The sequence below is a fragment of the Rhipicephalus microplus genome, chromosome X, assembly GCF_043290135.1.
Source record: "Rhipicephalus microplus isolate Deutch F79 chromosome X, USDA_Rmic, whole genome shotgun sequence".
NCBI classification, from domain to species: domain Eukaryota; kingdom Metazoa; phylum Arthropoda; class Arachnida; order Ixodida; family Ixodidae; genus Rhipicephalus; species Rhipicephalus microplus.
The window spans coordinates 54,712,886-54,734,054 of record NC_134710.1 but is presented as its reverse complement, the minus strand read 5'-3'; the positions used below and the strand labels follow the sequence as shown (position 1 = coordinate 54,734,054).

The following is a 21,169-nucleotide window of genomic DNA, read 5'->3' as shown; positions in this document are numbered from 1 at the left end:
TATAACAAATCTATCAAAACTTGGATGGCCATTGAGCCACTAAAGAGAAAAAAGATCGCGAACGTACCTCCTCGTTCTCAGTGTGCTCCTACTCGTGATTGCAAAAAGAAAAGCGAAAAAAAAATCATGTTTTTTCTCTCTCTTTATTTCTTTCCCTATAATTATTTTTTTTTTCAATTCTTTATTCCTCCCTCTCTCTTCACGTGTTTCACGTGCTCCACTTCACCGAGGAGAGTTTAGTTTAACGCTCATACACGCTGTTCTCGGAGGCTTGCGCAATCACTGTGGCGCATACTAGCCGCACGATTTTTATTCACGCTGAATATATTACGGCCGGATTAAACAGCTCCACAGTTAAAAGCAACGGAATTCTATAAAATCAAAAAAATATAAGATTTCCGAAGGTATAGGCTTACCTTTTTCACTGAAGCGCACCCATAGGCAATTTTATTAAATGAAAAAAAGGAACGGAAGTCTCTCATTGTGTGGTGTGTTATAATATTGCGTGTTACCTGAAACACAATTTTCATTCATGGTGTATACTAACAGTGAGTGAGCAAGCACAGCAGGAACATCTGAGTGTGCTTTCTTCATCGTATGGCTGTGTCCATCCAGAAACAAATGAGGCCTATTGTACTTTCCCGAAGCCTTGGCCTTTCCGAAAACAAGGCGAGCGGATCTGCAGGAGAGAAAGGCAGAGAGCAAAGTGAAATGCAGCTGCAATAATAATCAGTGACAGAGAAGGAGGAGGCAGAAGAGAGGAAAAGGCAGCCAGATAACATAGTGTTCGCACCGGCTGGTTAACCTGCGCTGTTGAAACACGCAAGTAGAATAAAAAGTGATAGAGTGGTGGAGAAACGAAAAAAGCATGAATTGTGTTGATGCTTGACTCTTTAATTAGTACAGAATATATCTTAGGAGCCTATACAGACGTCACGCAAGGTAGATTAAGCGAGAGAAAACAAACTTTATTTTGCAACCAACCAGGCGCTTTCTTCGCTCAAAGGTGAATGATTTCCTTATTAAAAGTATAGCCGTGGCTTCTAGTCAACGCCCGGGCCCTGCATGAGGGAAAAAAAAAGAACGGGCTTGATCGCACTAACCAGCACACCATTTCGCAGTGGATGCGCATAAAGTACATCCATCTAAACGCAATGAAGAAAAATCTCAAATAAGAGTAGTGGGCTCGAACGAACATTTCGACAAGTGAATGAACTTGTATTCTCCAAAGCTATAACTTGATTATCTGGAAGTGACATCAGTTCCAGATAAATCAGTTCAGGTGCGTATCCAGAAATTTTTTTTTTGGGGGGGGGGGCAGTATTTTGATTTCGGGAGGGATACCTCCCTTAAGATGGCTATTTTTCGCTCTCCATGTCATGGCGAAAAAATTTTGGTGGGAGGAGGGGGGCACGTGTTCGGTGTGCTACCCCCTGACTACACCCCTGAATCAGTTCCCGCCTTAAAGAAGACAGGTTCATTTGTCGAAGCGTCAGCTCGAGCACACCAATTCCTGTTTAGGAATTTTTGTTTCTGCACAACCTTCTAGTATACATTTGCTTGCTTCCTTGCCACCACTCATACAAACGAAGCTTGAAGGTCACACGAAGTGCTAAATGTGCAAAACAGTGTACAGCCGGTTCATGTGGAGCAATGCTGCTTTAGGCTTGACTTTCCCATGCTGGCCGCCGTGCACGGTGGCACAGTGTCACGGTGCTCAGCTATACCGACCCGAAGAATGCGGGCTGCATCTCGGTTGCATTACGGTGTGGAGAGACGCTAAAGTCAGTGTGCTGTGAGATTTTCGTGCACCTGAAGGAACTCAACGTGGTCGAAATTTCCGTGCACCTGAAGGAATTCAACGTGGTCGAAATGCCCCGCCATGGTGGTCTAGTGGCTAAGGTACTCGGCTGCTGACCCGCAGGTCGCGGGATCAAATCCCGGCTGTGGCGGCTGCATTTCCGATGGAGGCGGAAATGTTGTAGGCCCGTGTACTCAGATTTCGGTGCACGTTAAAGAACCCCAGGTGGTCGAAATTTCCGGAGCCCTCCACTACGGGGGGGGGGGGGGGGAGAATAAACAACAAGAGGGAAGGCAGGGAGGTTAACCAGGCACATGCCATGCCCGGTTTGCTACCCTACGCTGGGGGAATAGGAAGGTGGCATAAAGATGAGAGAGAGAGGAAAGAGAAGAGAAAGAGAGAGAGAGAGAGAAAAAAAAGAAGGATTGTCAGTCAATCGGCTGGCGCGTATGCAGCGGTGGCACTACACAAAAGTTAAAGGTGGTCACATAGGCCTGTAGTCCTCAAAAAGCACAAGGCAGCTTTGACTGCTTTTTGAGCCGACGAAAGGCGATGACGGTGTTCCAGTAGCATCTGCACAGAGAGTGGCCGATCGTCCAATTGTCGCAATGCGTCCGAAAGCTTCTGTCTTTCAGAGGCAAATCGAGGGCAATGGCATATCAGATGGTCGATGTCTTCTTTGGTGCAGCAGACGTCGCATTCCGCATTGTCAGTCAATCCGATGAGGGCTCTATATGCTTTTGTAAAGGCAACCCCGAACCAAAGGTGATAAAGAAGTGAAGGTTCACGTCGACGAAGTCCGGATGGAGGTCGATGTTCCAGTCGAGGGTTTATTTGGTGTAGTCTCGTATGTCTTATGCTTGGGGTGTTCCACTCCTGCAGACTCAGACTACGCGTCTCTCATAATCATATGGTGGTTTTGGGGCGTTAAACCCCACAAATCAATCAACGTGGTCGAAATTTCCGGAGCCCTCCAATACGACGTGTCCCGCTATCATATTGCAGTTCTCGCATGTAAAACCCTAGATATCATGGCCATTTTTCAATGTAATAAATGATAACGCTTATCGCAAATTTGGCCCCTGCTTGGCCGACTTCCGATCACAGCAGTGAATTGAAGAGAGGTACGCATTGCCCGAACACTCAAACGTGTCTCTAAGATTTGCCACCTGATTTTACAATTGAACTGTAGAATGAATTATTGAAGCGGTACCCCTTCATAATTAATTTTAACTATATAGACTCCCAGAGGGGTATACCAATTAGGTAAATTTCGGAGGCCACGTACTTGTGTGGAACGCCAAAGAAGCTGCCCAGAAAATGACTTCTCCCGATGTTGGCGGCGCATTTTTCCTGCGCCACACGATTCATCCATCTTAGTGAATATGTGTGATGGTCTGACAGCGTCATCATAAAATGCTTCTTCCAGTTGCGTAAGCATTACGCTGTCACAGTATAGAATGAGTTTGTCACCCGAGGGATTACAAAGATCATGCTGCCTCATACTGCCTCATTGTGATCGCGTACATATACGCTGCATTTCTTTGGTTCGCATGCGTTGGATGCTGGCTGAGAGGAATATGTTGTCGACACATGGCTAATTTGCGGGACGGACACATGGCGCGAAGCATTGCGTGCCTGGTGACCAAGAGTGCTACCGACCGCAGCTCATGAAGAGATTGAGGGAACGAATTGGGGCTGATGCATTTTTACGACCATGAATCGGAGGAGCAAGTAGCGCCACCAGGGAAGGGAAAAAAGACACGGTCACTCGACGATCGAACCATAGTCGGGCTATAATGAAACGGACGGCCGATATGTGCTCCTTGCTCATCGCTGCAGTATACACCCGAGAAGTGCCTTGTGCGGCGTTGCAGTTCCATGAAACGAGTACATGCCGGCCCTCTTCGCTATATATATTGTTCGCTGTGCTGTGAGCAAAGTGGTCGCGGGGATGTAAGTCACCGTGGGTGGTTGTGTCTTATTGTTTCTTTGCACTCCATTAAAGTGGCCATTGAAGCTGTCGCGAAGCTTGCATTTCGAAGCTTTAATATGCAGCCTATATGGCGGCATTTCACGCATCTTATCCTTGCGTTACTTTTTGGTGGTCGATCATTCGAGTTTATGCGATTCCATTACAGAAGCGAGAAGCAGAAGCAAAAGGTGACAGACGTCAGAGAAAGGCCACTGTTGACATTCAGCACCACGGTACAGGTGGATACAAGGTTTGAAATACATTGTCACTTCACATCATATCAATGTCTCATGTGCAGCATGGAGGTAAATTAAAAAAATAAGTGACTAAGGCTCAGAAACTTAGTCTTAGAAACTATAGATTAAGATTAAGTTCGTTCGTCTATTTTTTTGTAACAAACAAAGCTACTGAAGGCCAATGTACGCTTTCTACAGGCGAGAGAAAAGACTCGAGGTATTTCTGTACCAGTAATAACGTCCGCCGTAGTCAAGTGCTTCAAGTCTACCTCGCCGCTCGACCCCCACTTGTGTGAAAATGACAGCAGATTTCTTGCGAAGGAAGTGGTAGATGAATTTGGCTCCAGTAAAATGGGAATTAAAATCTTTTAGCTGACATCTGTCGATGAGTGGTTAGAAGGGCCACTTTGCCACCTATAGACTGATTAAATATAGCTTCTGTCGTTTTAAGTAGCAGTGATGCCTCGGTCAATGCGTATATATTTTCTCACCTATCAAAAGTTGGAGCTGTAGGATTTTATTTTGTGCCATGACTCTTATATTCGAAGCAACACACTTTAATTGGTCAATAGCTGTCATTCGACTTTAGTGACTTCACCCAACAGCATTAATGTTCTACGAGGGAAGGAGGATGATGTTGTAGACTGCAGGTAAACTGCTTGCAAGGTGTGCAGTCAAATACCCCGCCGTGTCTCCTTCTTTCAGTTTATGGTTAAAAATACTCATCTTTTTAAAAGCAAAGTACGCACAGGCCACCAAGATGGCGCGACCAAGCGGTTTAGGTGGTGGTGGTGGTTGTGTTACGGCAGCAAAAGAGGCTAGCCAGGCCTACGTGACCGGCAATTGTTCCACCTGGACATCTTTTTAATTGTCAATGTCTGGCACCACTAGTGCCTCTCAGGAAGACAATAAAATTCGTGGCACGCTCTTCCTCATTACCGAGGGCTCTTCAGGAAAAATGACATCTTCAAGTGCCCGGTGCCTTTGCAAGCTGCGGACCATCGCTGCTCTTTCCGTATCAAGCTAAACCAATGTGAGTTATCACAATCAATATCTCCATGCCCTACATTCTAAATAAATAACCATAACTATGAGTATATTCAATTACTAAATACGGAGGAGGAATATGAATAGAAGAAAGCAGAAAAGTTTGCATTCACAGTTAGCTGCCCCGCCCACTCGGAAACACGCACACACAAAGGGGAGGGAACATCATTGAAAAATTAAGAGCTGAACGGGGACGGGAGGGGTATACGAAAAAAAAAAAGGTGAGACAAAAAGCGGTGGTTTTATGAACACATGCCCACACACGGAATATTTTAACGTTATGATGAAAGGCGATCACAAGAATTTCGGTAGAGAAAGGTTCAAAAAGACTGCACGCCCAACCAGTGGTGTAGCCAGGGGGTGGAACTCCAAACTTGTGCTCCCCCCCCCCCCCCCGAAAAAATTCTGCCTATGCCTCTTCACCCAACAGTTTGCTCTATTAATGGTACTGCTCTCGATTTGACTTCCAAAGTCTCTAGAAAGCATCCGCACGACCGACTGCAGTCTAGACTGAGCTGGACAAATCTTTACTCAGAACGTGCAGATTGGCGGCCAAGCCTATAGGCTATTCGGTTGCTCACGGCCAGGGTTAGGCGTTCCTTTGCTTCCCGGGTCTCTTTAATTAATGACTCACGCTTGCTTTTCTAATTCTCTGCTATAGTCAGAGCTTCACGCCAACACGTCTCAGGGAGGTCAGGGTTTTTATGAGTGAAAATCAGTGTAGTATGTGTGCATTTTCATAACACGTCTTCTTTTCGTGTGTATACATCGGCCACACAATATGCGTCGGGGAATGGCCTGGGGCAAATGCGGTTGAGGTGTACAAGGTTTTGAAACGTTTACGTTTGCAGACGTCTTCAGTCTACATCTGGAGGTCTTTCGGGCGCATTTTTTTTTTCTTGTAGTACACTAATATTTCGTGGAACGTATACGTGAGTAGCCTGTTCTTATAATCTTGAGGTACCCCCCCCCCCCTCCCCGGAATCGTGAGACGGGTTTTCTCAGCCGTGCATGGTGAGATCGCGTGCGGCAAGGTGCACCTTCTCATCAGGTAGCGGGGGGGGGGGGGGGTGTTGTCATGTTTTTGTATACGTCACGATCCATTTTAGGTAACTGGGTGTAACGAATCATTTCTTGAAGCCCTCTGTCTTGCTATTACGGATCATAAACAGTTCGCTTGAGATCTATTCTCTTGTGTAGTTTCTAATCGCTGATCTACAGTCGTTGATAATTCTGCGATGACCTCTGTTAAACATAGTTAGCTCTATGGCCACTCCCCCCCCCCCCCCCCCCCCCCCCCCCCGTCTGGCTCCCAAAGTCTCAGTCGGGACTCTTGCTGTGAGAGTGTGATGACGTGAAGCGGGATGTTCCCCAATTAGTTTTCGTCGCTCGCTTTTGCAACACGCTTGAGAAGCTCATAACTGGAGTGTGCCTGGGTACTGCCGCCACCAGAACAAATGAGACCGGAGTGCGGCAGGGAATCGTAACCGAGGCCTAGTGTTGAGCAGAACGATATGCACACGCACTTCCACATCACCACCGCGAGAGGGTTCGACTGCGGGAAACTGCTCGCACTAGCTGAGCATCGTGTACCCATGGCTCCTTCGCTTATTCTTCATCCCACTTATTCCTTCCTCCCGTGGAAGGTAGCGAGCCTCTTGCGGTTAACATCCCTGCCCTGTTGTTTCCGTGGCCTGCCGTAGTGCAGTCGAGCGGGCTCGTCAGTCGCGCGTCGGCCCGTGTGCCTGCAGGTGCGTGAGTGGGAACGCGCCACGAGGCCTCGCGAAACGCGATCCGGCCAGGACGCCGAAGGGCGAGGTGCGCGCGCGTGTACACGACGACGCATCTATGCTCGCATCGGAAGTGTGGCAGACGTGTTTACGCAAGCCGAGAAAGCTAAACGCGTGGCAGGCAGACACGGTGGCGAGCCTGGCTTCGATAAGCCGGGCCCCGGCTGAGGATTTTGTCCCGCATACTAAGGCCAACGCACCGAATCCACGGAGAACCAAAATAACGACAGCAGCCAAGGCTCTATACGCAGCGTAGACTGGACCTGCCAGCCCTGCGTAGAAGCCATAATAGGTTTATACGTAAACTTGACGATGGTCGATATTGTACCATCGTGCATCTGCACATAGCTGCGATCATATGCATGCGAGCCAGTTGATGCGCTTCTTCTCCACGCTGAATGTAGTCCTTGACGCCAAGAGTTAACTGCTCGTGCTAGTCGATGTCATAAGGAATCATGGCGTCTAGCATGGTTTGAAATTTTCAAAGGTATCGAAGTTAATAACGTCATGGCACCATGCTATTGCCTCACAAAGCGTTTTGATTAAGCGCAAAGATACAACTTATAGAGTGCTATTTTTTTTAAAATAGATGCAAAAGTTCAAACGAAGAAAAGAAGAGTCAAAAAACAACCTTAATAGGTCCTGTGTACTAATTTTAACAAGCGTTGTGACGTTTCATGAACGTGCAAGTAATTAGACAGCGTCGCGTGACACCGCTTTTTGTGACACGTGAAGGTGCCCCATCATTTTAAATAAATAAAAAAATCACATCATGTTTGGTGTCTAAAAGTTTGGTTGTTTTTAGCCGTGGGTTGATGAGGGACATTTATAGCGGCAACTGCTTTAATTTCTTTGCTCTAATTTTTTAAATTAATCTTCAGGAGCCTTGATAATTACTCTCGCTGTCGCCGCGGTAGAGCAGTGGTTAAGGTGCTCCACCGCTGACCCAAAGATCACGGGTTCGATAACGGCCATGGCGGTGGCATTTTGATGGAGGTGAATTGGTAGAGGCCCATCCACTGTGCAAAGTCAGTGCATGTCAAAGAACCCCAGGTGGTCGAAATTTCCGGAGCCCTTTACTACGGTGTCTCTCATAGTCATATCGTGGTTTTGGGGCGTTAAACCCCACAAGTTAGAATATTTACTCTCGCTGGGCTTTTTTTTTGCCCTGTACTGCAGCCCCCCCCCCCTTTTTTTTTATTGCTCCTGCCCTTTGCTGGACGGCGTCGAGCTACCAAACGTTGGCGAGGCTAGCAGTGGTGAGCTACGTCTCCCTTATTAAGTCCAAAGTCTCAGATGCCTCAGCAAACACGAAAAGTCCCCCTAAAAGTGCACCCATCACGGTGAGTGATGCTGAAAATCATCACCATGTTATGACGTCGCCCTCTGACGGTGAAGTCATCGTGTCGTCATCATAACAACACGTAACCTCACGTACGTACGATAACACCGTGACATGACATTGTCGCTTGGTTAAAGGTTACCGATCACGGAGGCACTGCAATACCACGTGATTTGCAGAAAACTTCAATGCCTCCGATCACGGAGGTAGTGCAAATTGGCATATGGGTGCACAGTTTTCAGAAGGAGCGGCAAGGATCAACACCATCGACTGAGAAGAAGAAAAAAAAAGATGGCTTTGGACTCCGAGTCGTCTTACGTAAGTGCACAAGAGACCGTGTGAGTTCTTTCTTCTTGTAATTACACGGAATGACAAGGAATGTACTGCAACACAAATGCTGGAATCATTAGGGTGACACTTCGGGCGCCGCACCACGTCTTATTGCATGGAGAGAGAATCGCATACTGCTCTCCTTCAGCACTCTCCTTCAGTAACGTGTTCTTAAAGCCAGACAAAAACGAAAACAAAAAAGGGGTGGCGGGGGGGGGGGGGGGGGGGCGATACTGCTGGTTAGGTGATAGAACGAGGTTCGGGCCTTGTGAGCGTGTTGCGACCAGCCGAGGCCACATCGAAGTTCACGGTATACGAAGATACATTCAAAGCAGAACCGACAGTTTCACTGCCCGACAGTGAGCTCATTACACCAACGTTATTCCATTAGGACTCTGTAGTGCAAAACAGCAAAAAAAAATCAAAACACGGTTCATAACTAACGTAATATTAAGGCTGTATTGACTACCTGTAATGAAAAAAAAAGACATCGCTTTTTTGTTAGCAGTCCACATTTTTTTTTCCTCGGTACGCTTTTTGAAGATGTGCAGCGCGCCTCCAATGGTGCTGGCTACTGCTTCTAGCTTGACGCAAGGACTAGTGTTTCAATAAAAGTTCAAAAGTTTGGAACACACAGAAGATAGAGCGAGAGAAAGCGTTTGTTTAACCAAATGTTCCTTATATTTAAGTGGGTTCGGGCTCTTAGTAAGATTTGCAGATGGCTTCCCAGGTCCAATTCGGAGAGCCGCGCCTTCCACGATTAGCGCAGTACTGCGTTTGTCTGCATTAGCGAGGAGTTTGCCTCTCCGTGCCGTGAGGGACACTGGCACGTAATGTGTATCAGCGTTGGCATCCCCACGCACTAGGGGAATATTTTTCTCGGTATTCCGCGGGGTGTATCGTCTGTGTTGCTTGTCTCCAGTCGGCACCAGTCCCTGGACTGGCGCTGTCGGTCTAGCTTCGGGTTAGGTGGTGCCTTTGTGCGTCGTGCTGGTCGAGGATATCTACTCGATCGATTGGTTGTTCGTAGTTCCAAGAGAGATGTCACAAACACTTGTTCTTTATGAAAGCTGCAGCAGATGTGGAGAAACTAAATAGGTGCAAGACAAGTTTTTTTGATGATAATTATTGCCTTCAGATTGCAGATTTTTCTTTCATTCAGTTTGTTTGGATGACAGATTATGAAGACATACTATACACAGCCGCGTCAAGCGCATAGCGCCGCAATTCGACGGAAGAATTATTCGGCGTCGCACAGGAAGTGCTTCAAGAAACAGTTATTCATTGAATTGCATTCAACCAGACTACGCGTGGGATAGTTATGGTGTTTTAGTTCGGTAGTCGTGGCGGTTGATTGGCGCGTGTTTCAGTGGTTATGGCTTTACGCTGCCCAGAACGAGGTAGTGGGTACGATTGCCGCTGCAGCAGTCTCATTATGATGGTCTGCAGCATGCCCCGAGTACAGCCTGCCTCGTAATCATTAGATTTCGGCAGACAAGACCTCATTGTTGATTAGAGTCGTGTTGAGGAAGCCCGTGCGCCCTCCCATGAACGCAAACAGGCACGCGCTGCCCTGGGATGTAGCCGCACCTCGCTGCGGGAAATGACGAGCAAGGAGAGAAGGTTGCCTTGTTTACAAATTGCGGCAGTGCGTCCGTCTCGCGCTGTAGTCCACGGAGCACTCGAGCCAGCGTACCGACGGCACGTTTGCTAACCACACTTCCTATAAGTTACGTTAGTAAGCAGCGGAAAAGAACATTCAAAAGCAAATTACAGCGCCGGCGTTTCGCGGTACAGCCTGGTCGCGCAGTGCATGGTTGCAGACAGATAAGCAAGCGTCCACATCCGCCTGCTTACGCTGTGAAGGGGGGGGGGGGGGGGTATGGCTGAGCTTCGGTTCTAGATGGCCAGGGTGAGACGGAGGTCAAGTGCGTGAAAAGGCGGCAGCAATGTGAGCGAAAAAATGTGCGCCCAAGCAAGGCCCGGCACGCTATACGCGATCAACAAGCAGCGTCGAAAGGACAAGGCCGCCGGTAAGAGTGCGCAACGCAGTTATGCCAGGCATCGGGAAAGGAAGGCAATCGGATACCGCAACTCCCGGCGTATCACTCTCTCCACGGGTCCGATTTACTCGAAGCTCAATCATGCGCTGCGCGCGAGAGAGCTGATTTGGGGAATTTCTGAGCTCGTGGTGGGATCGCTAACAGCGCGCATGCCTTCGACAATTCGAGGCGCGGAGCGAGGTGCTTTACAACGCTATTCTCGCGCTGCGTAGCGCGAAAGGCGTGTGTATTTGACTGATAACGCGCGAGGGGTATTGCGAGTGTGCCTCAAGAAGGAGGGCCGAGCGTTAGCGAATAAATGTTAGACAACGTTTCTGAGACTATAATCAACAGATCAACGCGTCGCTATTTATTGGAGCCTGCCTAGTGCCAGTTGAAAACGGCATCCTTATTAACCAATGAGTGGAACAACTAACGAAAAATTTGGACAATCACGACATAATTTCCCGGGTTTAACGTCACAAAACCACGATATGATTATGAGAGACGCCATAGTGGAGGACTGGTGAGAATTTCGACCACGTGGGGTTCTCCAACATTCACTCAGATAGCGCGGTACACGAACGTCCAGCATTTTCCTCTCCGTGGAAATCCGACGGCTCCGGCTGGGAACGAAACCCTCATCTTTCAGATCATGCAGCCGAGCCACGTAGGTAACTTGTGAGCCACAGCGGCGGCAGTGTTTTAGAGAAACATTCAGAACAACGAAACCATTATTGAGGACCCTTACGTATATTATATAGTTTTCGACTGTTTTTGTTTGTAAACGGCTTCCCAGAATGATAAATGGAAACTAAAGTTATCTGCTATCTTAGCTGGAGATGCCCCTTGCATGTTCGGACACTCACGTTAGGTAAAACCATTACGATAGAGAACCGATAATGGTACAGATATGTTGTACCTCGTTCAAAAGAGAACAACCGAAATTACCTTAAACCTTATATGAATATAGGTATTGCCTGTGGTTTTCTAATGCACCTTCTTTTGAATTCTTCAGTGCATAATCAGCATAGTAATAATATGTCTTTAAAAATAAGACTTCATGCTACATGTTTTGCGCGAAAACAACGTACATCTTCAACATGAAAGGTTTTATTTACGCTACAAGGAAACAAGTTTTTGGTGGAAAAAATGAAAAAAGAACATCTTGCAGTGCCAGGCTCGACTACACAGTCATGCGCCGCATGTCTTAAATAGCTTGAGGTTGCGATGTGAAGCGAATTATGTTTGTGCTTACTTATCAAAACCTCTCAGCTGCACTTCTTCCAAAACACTCAATACGCGAATGATTCGCACATTCCTGTCAAAAGTTCATAGCACGATTATTTCAAGAAGCAATATGCGTCGCATGAGAACACGTCTCAGCCGTAAATATCGCTGGAATTCGAAGCGGAATCTTCTTCGCACTAGCGAATAAGCATGGCCATGCGGGAAATACTATACTGCGACGTGCTGGCATTTATTTACCGAAGACAGTGGAATGGGGGGAGCAGTAAAGGAAGGTTGCGCTTTAATTACGTTCCTCAGTAGTTGACGAAAATTGGGACTACGCACTTGAGGCTGATATATAAGACAGATGAGGCAGATGAGAACTAGTAAAACAATTTAACAAATGGAAACAAACAAACAAGAATTTTTCAAACGACCATGACCACCTAGTGCACCATTTCAATGGCTGTCACAGAATACGAATCCCACTTTTAACTGCGAAATTCCCAGTACGCGCCATTTCGGACTATACTACGAGTGCTCAGCAAATGAATCGAATGATTTTGGTGAAAGAAAAAAAAAACACCGCGGAGTTGCACGTGCATTGGCAAGTGCTTGAGAAGACCGCCCACACCCTAACTCTTATTCCCCAACCCCGTGAGTTCTCGACTGCAGTCACCAAGGCTCTGCGTGGGCAAAAATGTGTAACCGGAACCGCACGTGAACACGGTGCTTGTGCTAGGCGCTGAAATTCAAGCCGCAAATTCCTTAGCTTCCCGCCTACGCATTGACCAAAAAAAAAAAAAAACAAGATCTCTCTGCATTTCTTTGCTGCCAGTCAAGCTTTTCTAAAACGCAAGGCCGCGCTCACGCACGTTTGTTGATGACGAACTTTAGAGAGCTCATCAGTGTGGGTGTTCGAAAACAGCATTCTCTCGAGTTGATGAGACAAGCAACAACTACTTTCAGTCCAAAGAAAGAGAGAGAAAGAATATGTCAATGACGATTCTCTCTGAGGCACTGCGAGCACATTATTTCTCGAAGACGTCACCAAGTCAGGCGATCGAGAGCATGAAGTGACGCATACGTTTCAAATCAAAGCTGGAGAATCGAGATTCGAACCCCCGTCGACTATGAAGGGTCACGCGTCCCTCATTTTCTGCGACATTCAAGCATGATTGTTCCTTGGAGCTGCGCGCACTTCGTGCGCCGTCGTACCATGAGAAAAAGAGAAAGAGAGAGAAAGAATAATCAGGCTATGGCGGATACGCGCGCAGACCCATATTGAGAATGACGCAGACGGCGCCGACTGTCAAGCGTGCTCATTAAAGATCAGAAGCAAAGAATTTAAGCTTGGCACAGATACTTGCGACACGCTGAAAAAAGAAAAGTAAAGCGGGAGAACGAGCCAAGAAGCAGCTATGCGGTGACAAAACGGTGGGAAACAAGCGCGCTCGTATTTTTTTCTCGATGTTCAGTGTCAACATCAATCTGAACTTTACCAGTGTCCTTAATTACTAAGCCTTTCTGTTCTGAGCAAAACAACTTTGTCGCATCACCGACGTTGCATTAACTTTTCCGCAGCTGTATTCAAACAACACAAACAACACTCTCACCCACCACCACCACCACAACAACGAAAACAACAACAACAACAACAACAACAACAACAGCGACGACGACGACGGCGACGATGACAACAACAACAATGACAACAAGAACGACAACAACAACCTTCTTAAAGAAAGATTACAACGAGATAAGACATTCAGGAATCGAAGTGTGGGCTAAGTCAGGAGCAGTCAATATAGGTTGGTCATTGAAGCACTATTTCAACATTAACATGGTTGTAAACACATGCAGCTGCTGAGCTTTCAAAAATATGATTGACGGATGTTATTTGTTTTCGTAACGAGGTTTTATCCTAACGCTTGCGGTTCAGCAAGATTTGTCTTTAAGGCACTTCTGACAAACACGAAGTTGAACTATTTGTTCATACAACACACTTGTGGAGTATTAAATACGCCAGCGAAGGCCTGCATAGTTTCAGGCACGTTAATCAGGAGCGATAAAAACACTTAAGGTGGTATACATGACGCCACGCCGGTGTTTCCACTGTAATCGTCACTATGACGTCATATAATTCAACTGCCTCTGTTCAAAGGCAAGTGCATATATTCTGTGTTTGGGCAACTCGGCACTATATATATTGCATTAAAGAATAAGCAAACCCCAAGCTGGCAACATTCTTGGACCCGTTCCTGCGTAAATAACAGGCCAAATGACGTGAAAAACGTACTGAAGCATGCGACATCTCATAGATTCTCTGTCCGCGTTCAGTTCGTGCACCAAATAGGAATGCTGCGTAGAAGGCGAGTTTGACGATGCTTTTCCCGAGCAGTAATTAACCTTCGTTTTTTTTTTTTTTTCGCCTGAAGAGTTCGCGGTGTAGCTTAGCGGAAAATGTCATTCATAGAAACAAGCAACGGTAACGTTTGCCGTGTTACGCAAACAACCCTCTGTTTATCTTCGCGTATATACAAGCGTGAGCGCGTTTCCTTTTGTTTTTTTTTCTTTTTTATGACTCTACCCATGGTTGGCGTGTAGAGAAATATCATTTGCGATGGTTCGACGCCTGGAGAGAGAGTTTGGGTGTGGTGCGAGGTACGATGGTACGCACGGAAAGGTCACACGACATAAAGAATAGTCGACCGAGCTCGACATTGGACTGCCGCTGCCTGTTGCCGAGCGTCTCGGATTGCCGCGACCGGGTGCGCCGATGACGCACCGGTGAAGCCCCCAGCCGGCGCCGAGACAATGCACGAAGCCCAAGTGCGGGGCCCAGCGCCGCTTCCGCTCGCGATCGCATGGAGGCAGAGAGTCGCGAATGCGCGCGTCGTCAAGGGGGCCACATTAGATGCAGAGAGGCGCACCCACGACACGTGTACTACGCGGCAGACACGCGGGAAAACACCATGTTGGTGCGAGACCGACGCTATCGCAACACCCAAGGGCGCCCGAGTCAACAAAGGATTGCGGTGTGTGCGAGCAGTCGCATAGGAGTTTGCTCGGCGTGTCACGGTGTTGTCGTAGCCGCGCTGCTAACATCGGCCGCGGGGAAAAGGAAGGGCAAGCCAGATTCGGGTAACTGCGCCGTACCTTCGCCATTATAGGACACGCGAAGACGGCAACAACGCGGATAATACGTTCGACGCTTTGGCACCACCCCCGAGTTGAGATGTGACGCCGAATTTATTCCTTCCCACTTCGAGAGGGAACCGTGCGCTCAACGTTCACACAAAATATGAAATGCAATATACAAAAATGAAAAACAAAAACAAAGTGAGCGCGGGAACACACAGCGGACAGAGAACAGCCACGAATCACGAGTGCTCGTGCTGTGTGGCTCTTTGTCTCGCTAAACGGATAGGAACAACAAACAAGCCCACCTTTCTATCATGTTGGAAAGTGAGAAAGGCCAGCAAATTATTTACCACTAATAATACCCGAGAAACTTGGCAACGTTAACAATAACTCTGCCCTTCGGAATGGGAGTTTCAGTACAGCCAGAACAAACAACGCGTAGGTGATACGAGACAAAAGGGGGTAAGGTATATATATATATATATATATATATATATATATATATATATATATATATATATATATATATATATATATATATATATATATATATATATATATATATATATATATATATATATATATATATATATATAGTCCAGTAGATCTTCCGTGAGCGGTCACAACGTGGTTTATTTCGACGTTTCGGCCTATAGTCTGGCCTTCAACACGATCCTGATGAAGGCCGAAACGTCGAAATAAACCACGTTGTGACCACTCACGGAAGATCTACTGGACTATATGCAACGCTGCGGCCACTCAACCACCATGCCTGCCATATATATATATATATATATATATATATATATATATATATATATATATATATATATATATATATATATATATATATATATATATATATATATATATATATATATATACAACACACCATCTTGTGCATGTCCGTTCTCGTTCTCCGTTTTGTCTTCAACTTCCAGTTCGGCCAGCATCGATTTGCGCTCTATTGAACTGTTTTTCGCACATCACGTGACTAAAAAGCTGTCTGCTTCCTCCGTGGATACGCCTAAGAGGACGAGTTGAAGGCGAAAGCCGGCGTCTGCTTTCTCTTTCTAGTCGATGAACCGATCTTTCACCACGACCCTCTGAAAGGGTTCTGCATCACGCCTGTATTTACACTCCCTCCAGGAACGGAAGCATTGCAAGCATTCTGCAATTCACCTGTTTTTGCATGGCCTCCACGATCGGGCTGCCTTTAACCAAGCGACGATTTCATGTGAGGCGGTCATGTTAGGAGTCATCATGGGGAAACTGGTGATCTGTGGTGTGATCACATGTTGGTGTTTATATATATATATATATATATATATATATATATATATATATATATATATATATATATATATATATATATATATATATATATATATATATATATATATCGTGTTGACGCCGACGTCACGGGACGACGATCAGCGCCAGCGGCCAGCTTTCACCTGTATAAGAAAGCTGTATGTTCAGAATATAACTCTTTAATTACCTATATGTATGCACAAACGCAAGCCGAATTCACCGTATACCGCTTACCGTACATGCTTTACTTCCAGAAAATAAAAAAAAATGGTGAAGTTCGCACTAAGCCGCCCAAGCCTTGAAAAGGCGAAACTGGACTATTCGAAAGGAATAATCTGGTTGTTTCTAGGCGATGTGTGATGCAGGTTGCTTCTATAGGTCGTTGCTATCCTGGGCGATGCTATAGGTTGTTTGTATACGTGATTCTCAGCGCAAAGAGGTTCGCCACAAACACGACGCGGGCACGTCGTCTTTGGCGCGCTACAGGCCTTCCATCGCTTCGGCGTCTTTTCGTAGCCGCTGTTGCCTTCCCCATTCCCTACTATTATCTCATCGTGCGTTCCCGGGGTCTTCGGCTCACCGCTGTCGCTTAGCAGCTATTCATTGTTGGGCTCACTGTTGCTCTCTTCCTTTTTAGTGAACCAATGGCGATTAATGGGATTCACACAATTACTGTTGTGCATACCCATTTATGAGGATGCCATCATTTTTTTTTGTACGGGCTACAAAATGAGCGATTCGCTAAAGAGTACCGCTTTTAATATTTGGTATCTATCTATCTATCTATCTATCTATCTATCTATCTATCTATCTATCTATCTATCTATCTATCTATCTATCTATCTATCTATCTATCTATCTATCTGTCTGTCTGTCTGTCTGTCTGTCTGTCTGTCTGTCTGTCTGTCTGTCTGTCTGTCTGTCTGTCTGTCTGTCTGTCTGTCTGTCTATCTGTCTATCTATCTTGTCTGTCTGTCTGTCTGTCTGTCTATCTATCTATCTATCTATCTATCTATCTATCTATCTATCTATCTATCTATCTATCTATCTATCTATCTATCTATCTATCTATCTATCTATCTATCTATCTATCTATCTATCTATCTATCTATCTATCTATCTATCTATCTATCTATCTATCTATCTATCTATCTATCTATCTATCCATTTGTCTGTTTCTGTGTATATGATATACACTCCTCAGTTCAACCAGAAATGCCTAGTTCCTGCACCTCTATCTCTCTTTTTTTTTTTCCGAGGAATCGCGGTCTCTCGAAGGTGTTTCGAACCTTCAAATTGGCATTCTTCGTTCATTCTATATTTCTAGTTTCAAGAAGAGAATTCTGAAGCTGTATATAGATGAGAATGTGTCAGCGCGACGGCCGTATACTACATATAGCGCGTGTCCTTTCGCATACGCAGGTATGTTTCAGGCCTTCCGGTTCGCCACTTTCTAACAGCGGTTGCAAAGATTCTGAGGCCACCGTTTCGAATGACAACGGTAGTGACAAGCGTCGCACGGCAAATAGCTGCTTTCTCTGGCAGCAGCGCTATGCGCCGATTTGCGAGGAACACAATGCATGCACGGCCATTGGGAAAAGCAGGCCAGCTGAACTGGTTTCAAGCCATCCGAGTGCAGAGAAGCCTTGAAAAACTCGAATGAGAAGGTCAGCCCAGAGCACCCGAAAATACTGTCGAGCTGCATACAGTTACCTACTTGTGCCAACAAATTTTGTTGTTTTTGTTTCTCCTTCGACAGTGCACGTGACAAACGAGCATGGTGTGCGTATCGTACTGAAAAGTTTGCGTGCATAGTTTTTCACTGCTCGTCAAGGTCCGAGCCTTCGTGCATTGGTTCAGGGTTTTTCGGGTAAGGACCCGCGCTGCGGTATTCCAGTGGCTACAGCTTTGCACTGCTGGGCACGAGGTCACTGGTTTGATGACCGTGTTGCGATGAGGCTCCGAATGAGAAACCACTCCTGCCACATGACAGGTTTATAGGCACACGTCTAAGAATCCTCGGGTGGTGAGAATTCATCTGAGTGTGATATCATTGCATGCCTCATAATCTTATTGTGACCCTCACAGATGAAAAGTCATAATTTATTTAGTGTTTTTTTTTTCTCTCTTTTCTTTTGAGACTCTTTGATGCATCTAAAATGGACAAACTGCTTTGTCGAACACCTGAAACAGACAAATGAACAAACAGGCGTGGCTACTTCCTTTCACCAGAAGGGTTCTCCTTCAAAATATTTCGGATGAAAACATTTTTATTCTTTCAGCGACTATAGCATCCGAGCAGATAAGACTTCGAAAATCTTTTCACTTTGCTAATCAACCAGCGTGTTACGCAATATAGGCGGGCGCAGAAAAAGCCCCCCCCCCCCCGATTTACCCCTTAAAGAGGAGGCACCAATATTCCTTCATACAATTACATAGCCATATCTTTCACATTTTGTTCTTGTTTTTTTTTTTATGCGCAGAGATATCGTCACGCACGTTTTTTGATGATAATGGCGACCAATTCGACGAACTCTTCCTTCCTTCTTCGTCCCACGAAAGCCGAGCACCCATGGCAGGTCTTTGCGAGAAGCACGTCATAGCTTCACTGATCACGTAGCGCAAAAAAATATGTGACACAGGACAAGACAAAAGAGCCCCCATTCATCGCTTTTCTTGTCTTGTGTCAAATACCTCTGGTTTGTTTTTTGCGTTGCGAGATCAGTTATGTGTTACGAACAGCCCAACTTCATACTCTCGTCATAGCTTCCTTCTGATTTTTGCATTCAGTGCGGGGCTTGTTTTATTTCGGACACGACCATGGCAATGTGGCGAAGCCTGCGCACGCCTGCGTTATTAAGCCTTTTTTGTTTGTCTCCGGGCCGGAAAGGCGGCCTTTGTACATAAAAGTATCGTTGAATAAAACGTACATTTGTTATGTTCTAGATAGATAAGAGAAATGATGGTGATTTCGGTATGACTAAAATTTTGAAAGAAACAATACCTTTATTTTTTTTTTCAGAAACCACGAATATCCTGTGCTTTCGGTGCGTGGAATATTAAATATCACGTGTTTCTACATTGGAAAAGAAGTTTTACGTTGATGTAGCTTGACTAAAAAAATAGTGTATGCGGGTCTCTTTCACCAAATTTAACGGCGTTCGCGGAATAAAGGGAAAATGAGTAGATGTTTTTCATCCGGATAATAAAAGTTTTCCATCCATCTCTTTTCAGCTGGAGTGTGTTTATAGAAGGCGCTGAACTGGATACTTCTAAAACAACTCTTTTTTCAAAAGATGAGCCCATATGGTAACGGATACGATTAACTCACTTTGAAAACAGCACATGCGGGCGTCATTGTTAACGCAGCTCTCTGTACAACGCTCTGACGTTGAGCGTTAAAAATACAAGCGCTTGCTTCTTTCTCTGTCTAAGAGATACAATGGCCATGAATAAGGAAAATGCAGACAAAAAACCTTGATATTAAATCAAGGCCTAACAACCGCTACTTTCAACCCGTACAAATCTGTGACCTTGGCGCACTCATAAAGTCCCGCGGCTGATAATAATAATAATAATAATAATAATAATAATAATAATAATAATAATAATAATAATAATAATAATAATAATAATATCTGGGCCATGAGGTCCCAAAACCATCAAGTGATTATGAGAGACGGCGTAGTGGACGGCTCCGGAAATTTCGACTACCTGGGGTTCTTTAACATACGCCCAAATTTGAGCACACTGGCTTACAGCGTTTTCGCCTCCGTCGAAAATACATCCGCCGCAGCCGGGATTCAATCCCGCTACCTGCGGGTCAGCAGCCGAGTACCTTAGCCACTGGACCACCATTGGGGGTTATAACAGTCTTACTGAAGACACCTGCCAATCTTATCGTAAAAGGATGTGCGAGATCACTTTGGAAGATTCTTTCCAATTTGAACACACGGTGTAACACTGCATATGATTAAAAAAAGAGTAAAGAAAAAGTTAATAGGTCGCTGCAATCGCGAGGTTTGTTGCCGTGCGAGCACGTGTACTGTACAGCTCCACACTCACCGCATCCATGCTGCAGTACGGCCCAGATGCAAAGAACTTATCCTAGACTGTGCGTTTCTAGCCCACGACGGTAGAATCATTCTGAGGGAAAGAAAGCTCAACATTAAGGCTCGCATGGTCGTAGTCCCATTCGAAGGTTGCCTAACATAAAAGTTTACTATAGTTATATACCACGGCTAGCGGAGCTGAGTGCGTTTCTTAACTGGTCTTCCAAATTAGCCAATTAACTACTTCGAATTAAAAAAAAGTGGTTTCAGTTAGTCTACTGTCACAGAACGAGCGCTAAAAAAAGAGCGCGCCGCCAAATCCTTGCGACAACGGGCGGCAGAGGCGCCGCGAGGTAAAAAGAAAAAAAGAAAGAGGGCAGACATCCAAGGCTCCCGGGCACGCGCTCTCCCCGCAGAAGCATGGCTTCACAGACGAACCTCCTCACCCCACATCGGCGGCCCAGCAAGGCCGCGATTTTTCTAGAACGAAGGAGGCGGGGTCAGACCGAGTGAATCATTCTCCGGAGAGGGCAGTCGAACCGTCTCGTGCCTCTCCCCAGCCTTCGCTGCGCGTCCCGCCGACGAAATGAGGAGAACGTTCTGGAAGGTGGCGCGGAACGTATTTAATCGAGCAGCCGAGACGAGAAAGCAGGAGGTGACGGAAGTTAACGCCAGAGCGCGTAGGAATTCCGCCGTGTAGTCGGCGAAGGTTCTGCCCGTAGTGACAGAACAGGAGGAGACGGAAGTGAGCGCCAGAGTGCGTAGAGAGTCCGCCGTGTAGTCGGCGAAGTTTTGGTCCGTAGGGACGGCTCGAGCTACAGGCAAGAGCGTGGGTTTACCGCTATCGAGCGAAGACGCGGGCAACA

At 46.1% G+C, this 21,169-nt stretch overlaps 1 protein-coding gene across 2 annotated transcripts in view; it reads right to left on the bottom strand.

Annotated features, from left to right (window-relative positions):
• Positions 1-481: 481 nt before the first annotated feature.
• The window catches only part of LOC142775313 (uncharacterized), a 59,070-nt gene continuing 38,382 nt past the window's right edge, over positions 482-21,169 (bottom strand). Inside the window, exons 3-4 of one of the 2 annotated variants that reach the window (XM_075876658.1) lie at positions 20,317-20,397; positions 482-679 (exon numbers count right to left, since the gene is read on the bottom strand). In XM_075876658.1, the coding sequence (XP_075732773.1) occupies positions 20,374-20,397 (24 nt within the window). In that variant the 3' untranslated portion in view covers positions 482-679; positions 20,317-20,373. The remainder of the gene's footprint in view (positions 680-20,316; positions 20,398-21,169) is intronic. The other variant, XR_012886734.1, reaches the window with a different exon arrangement.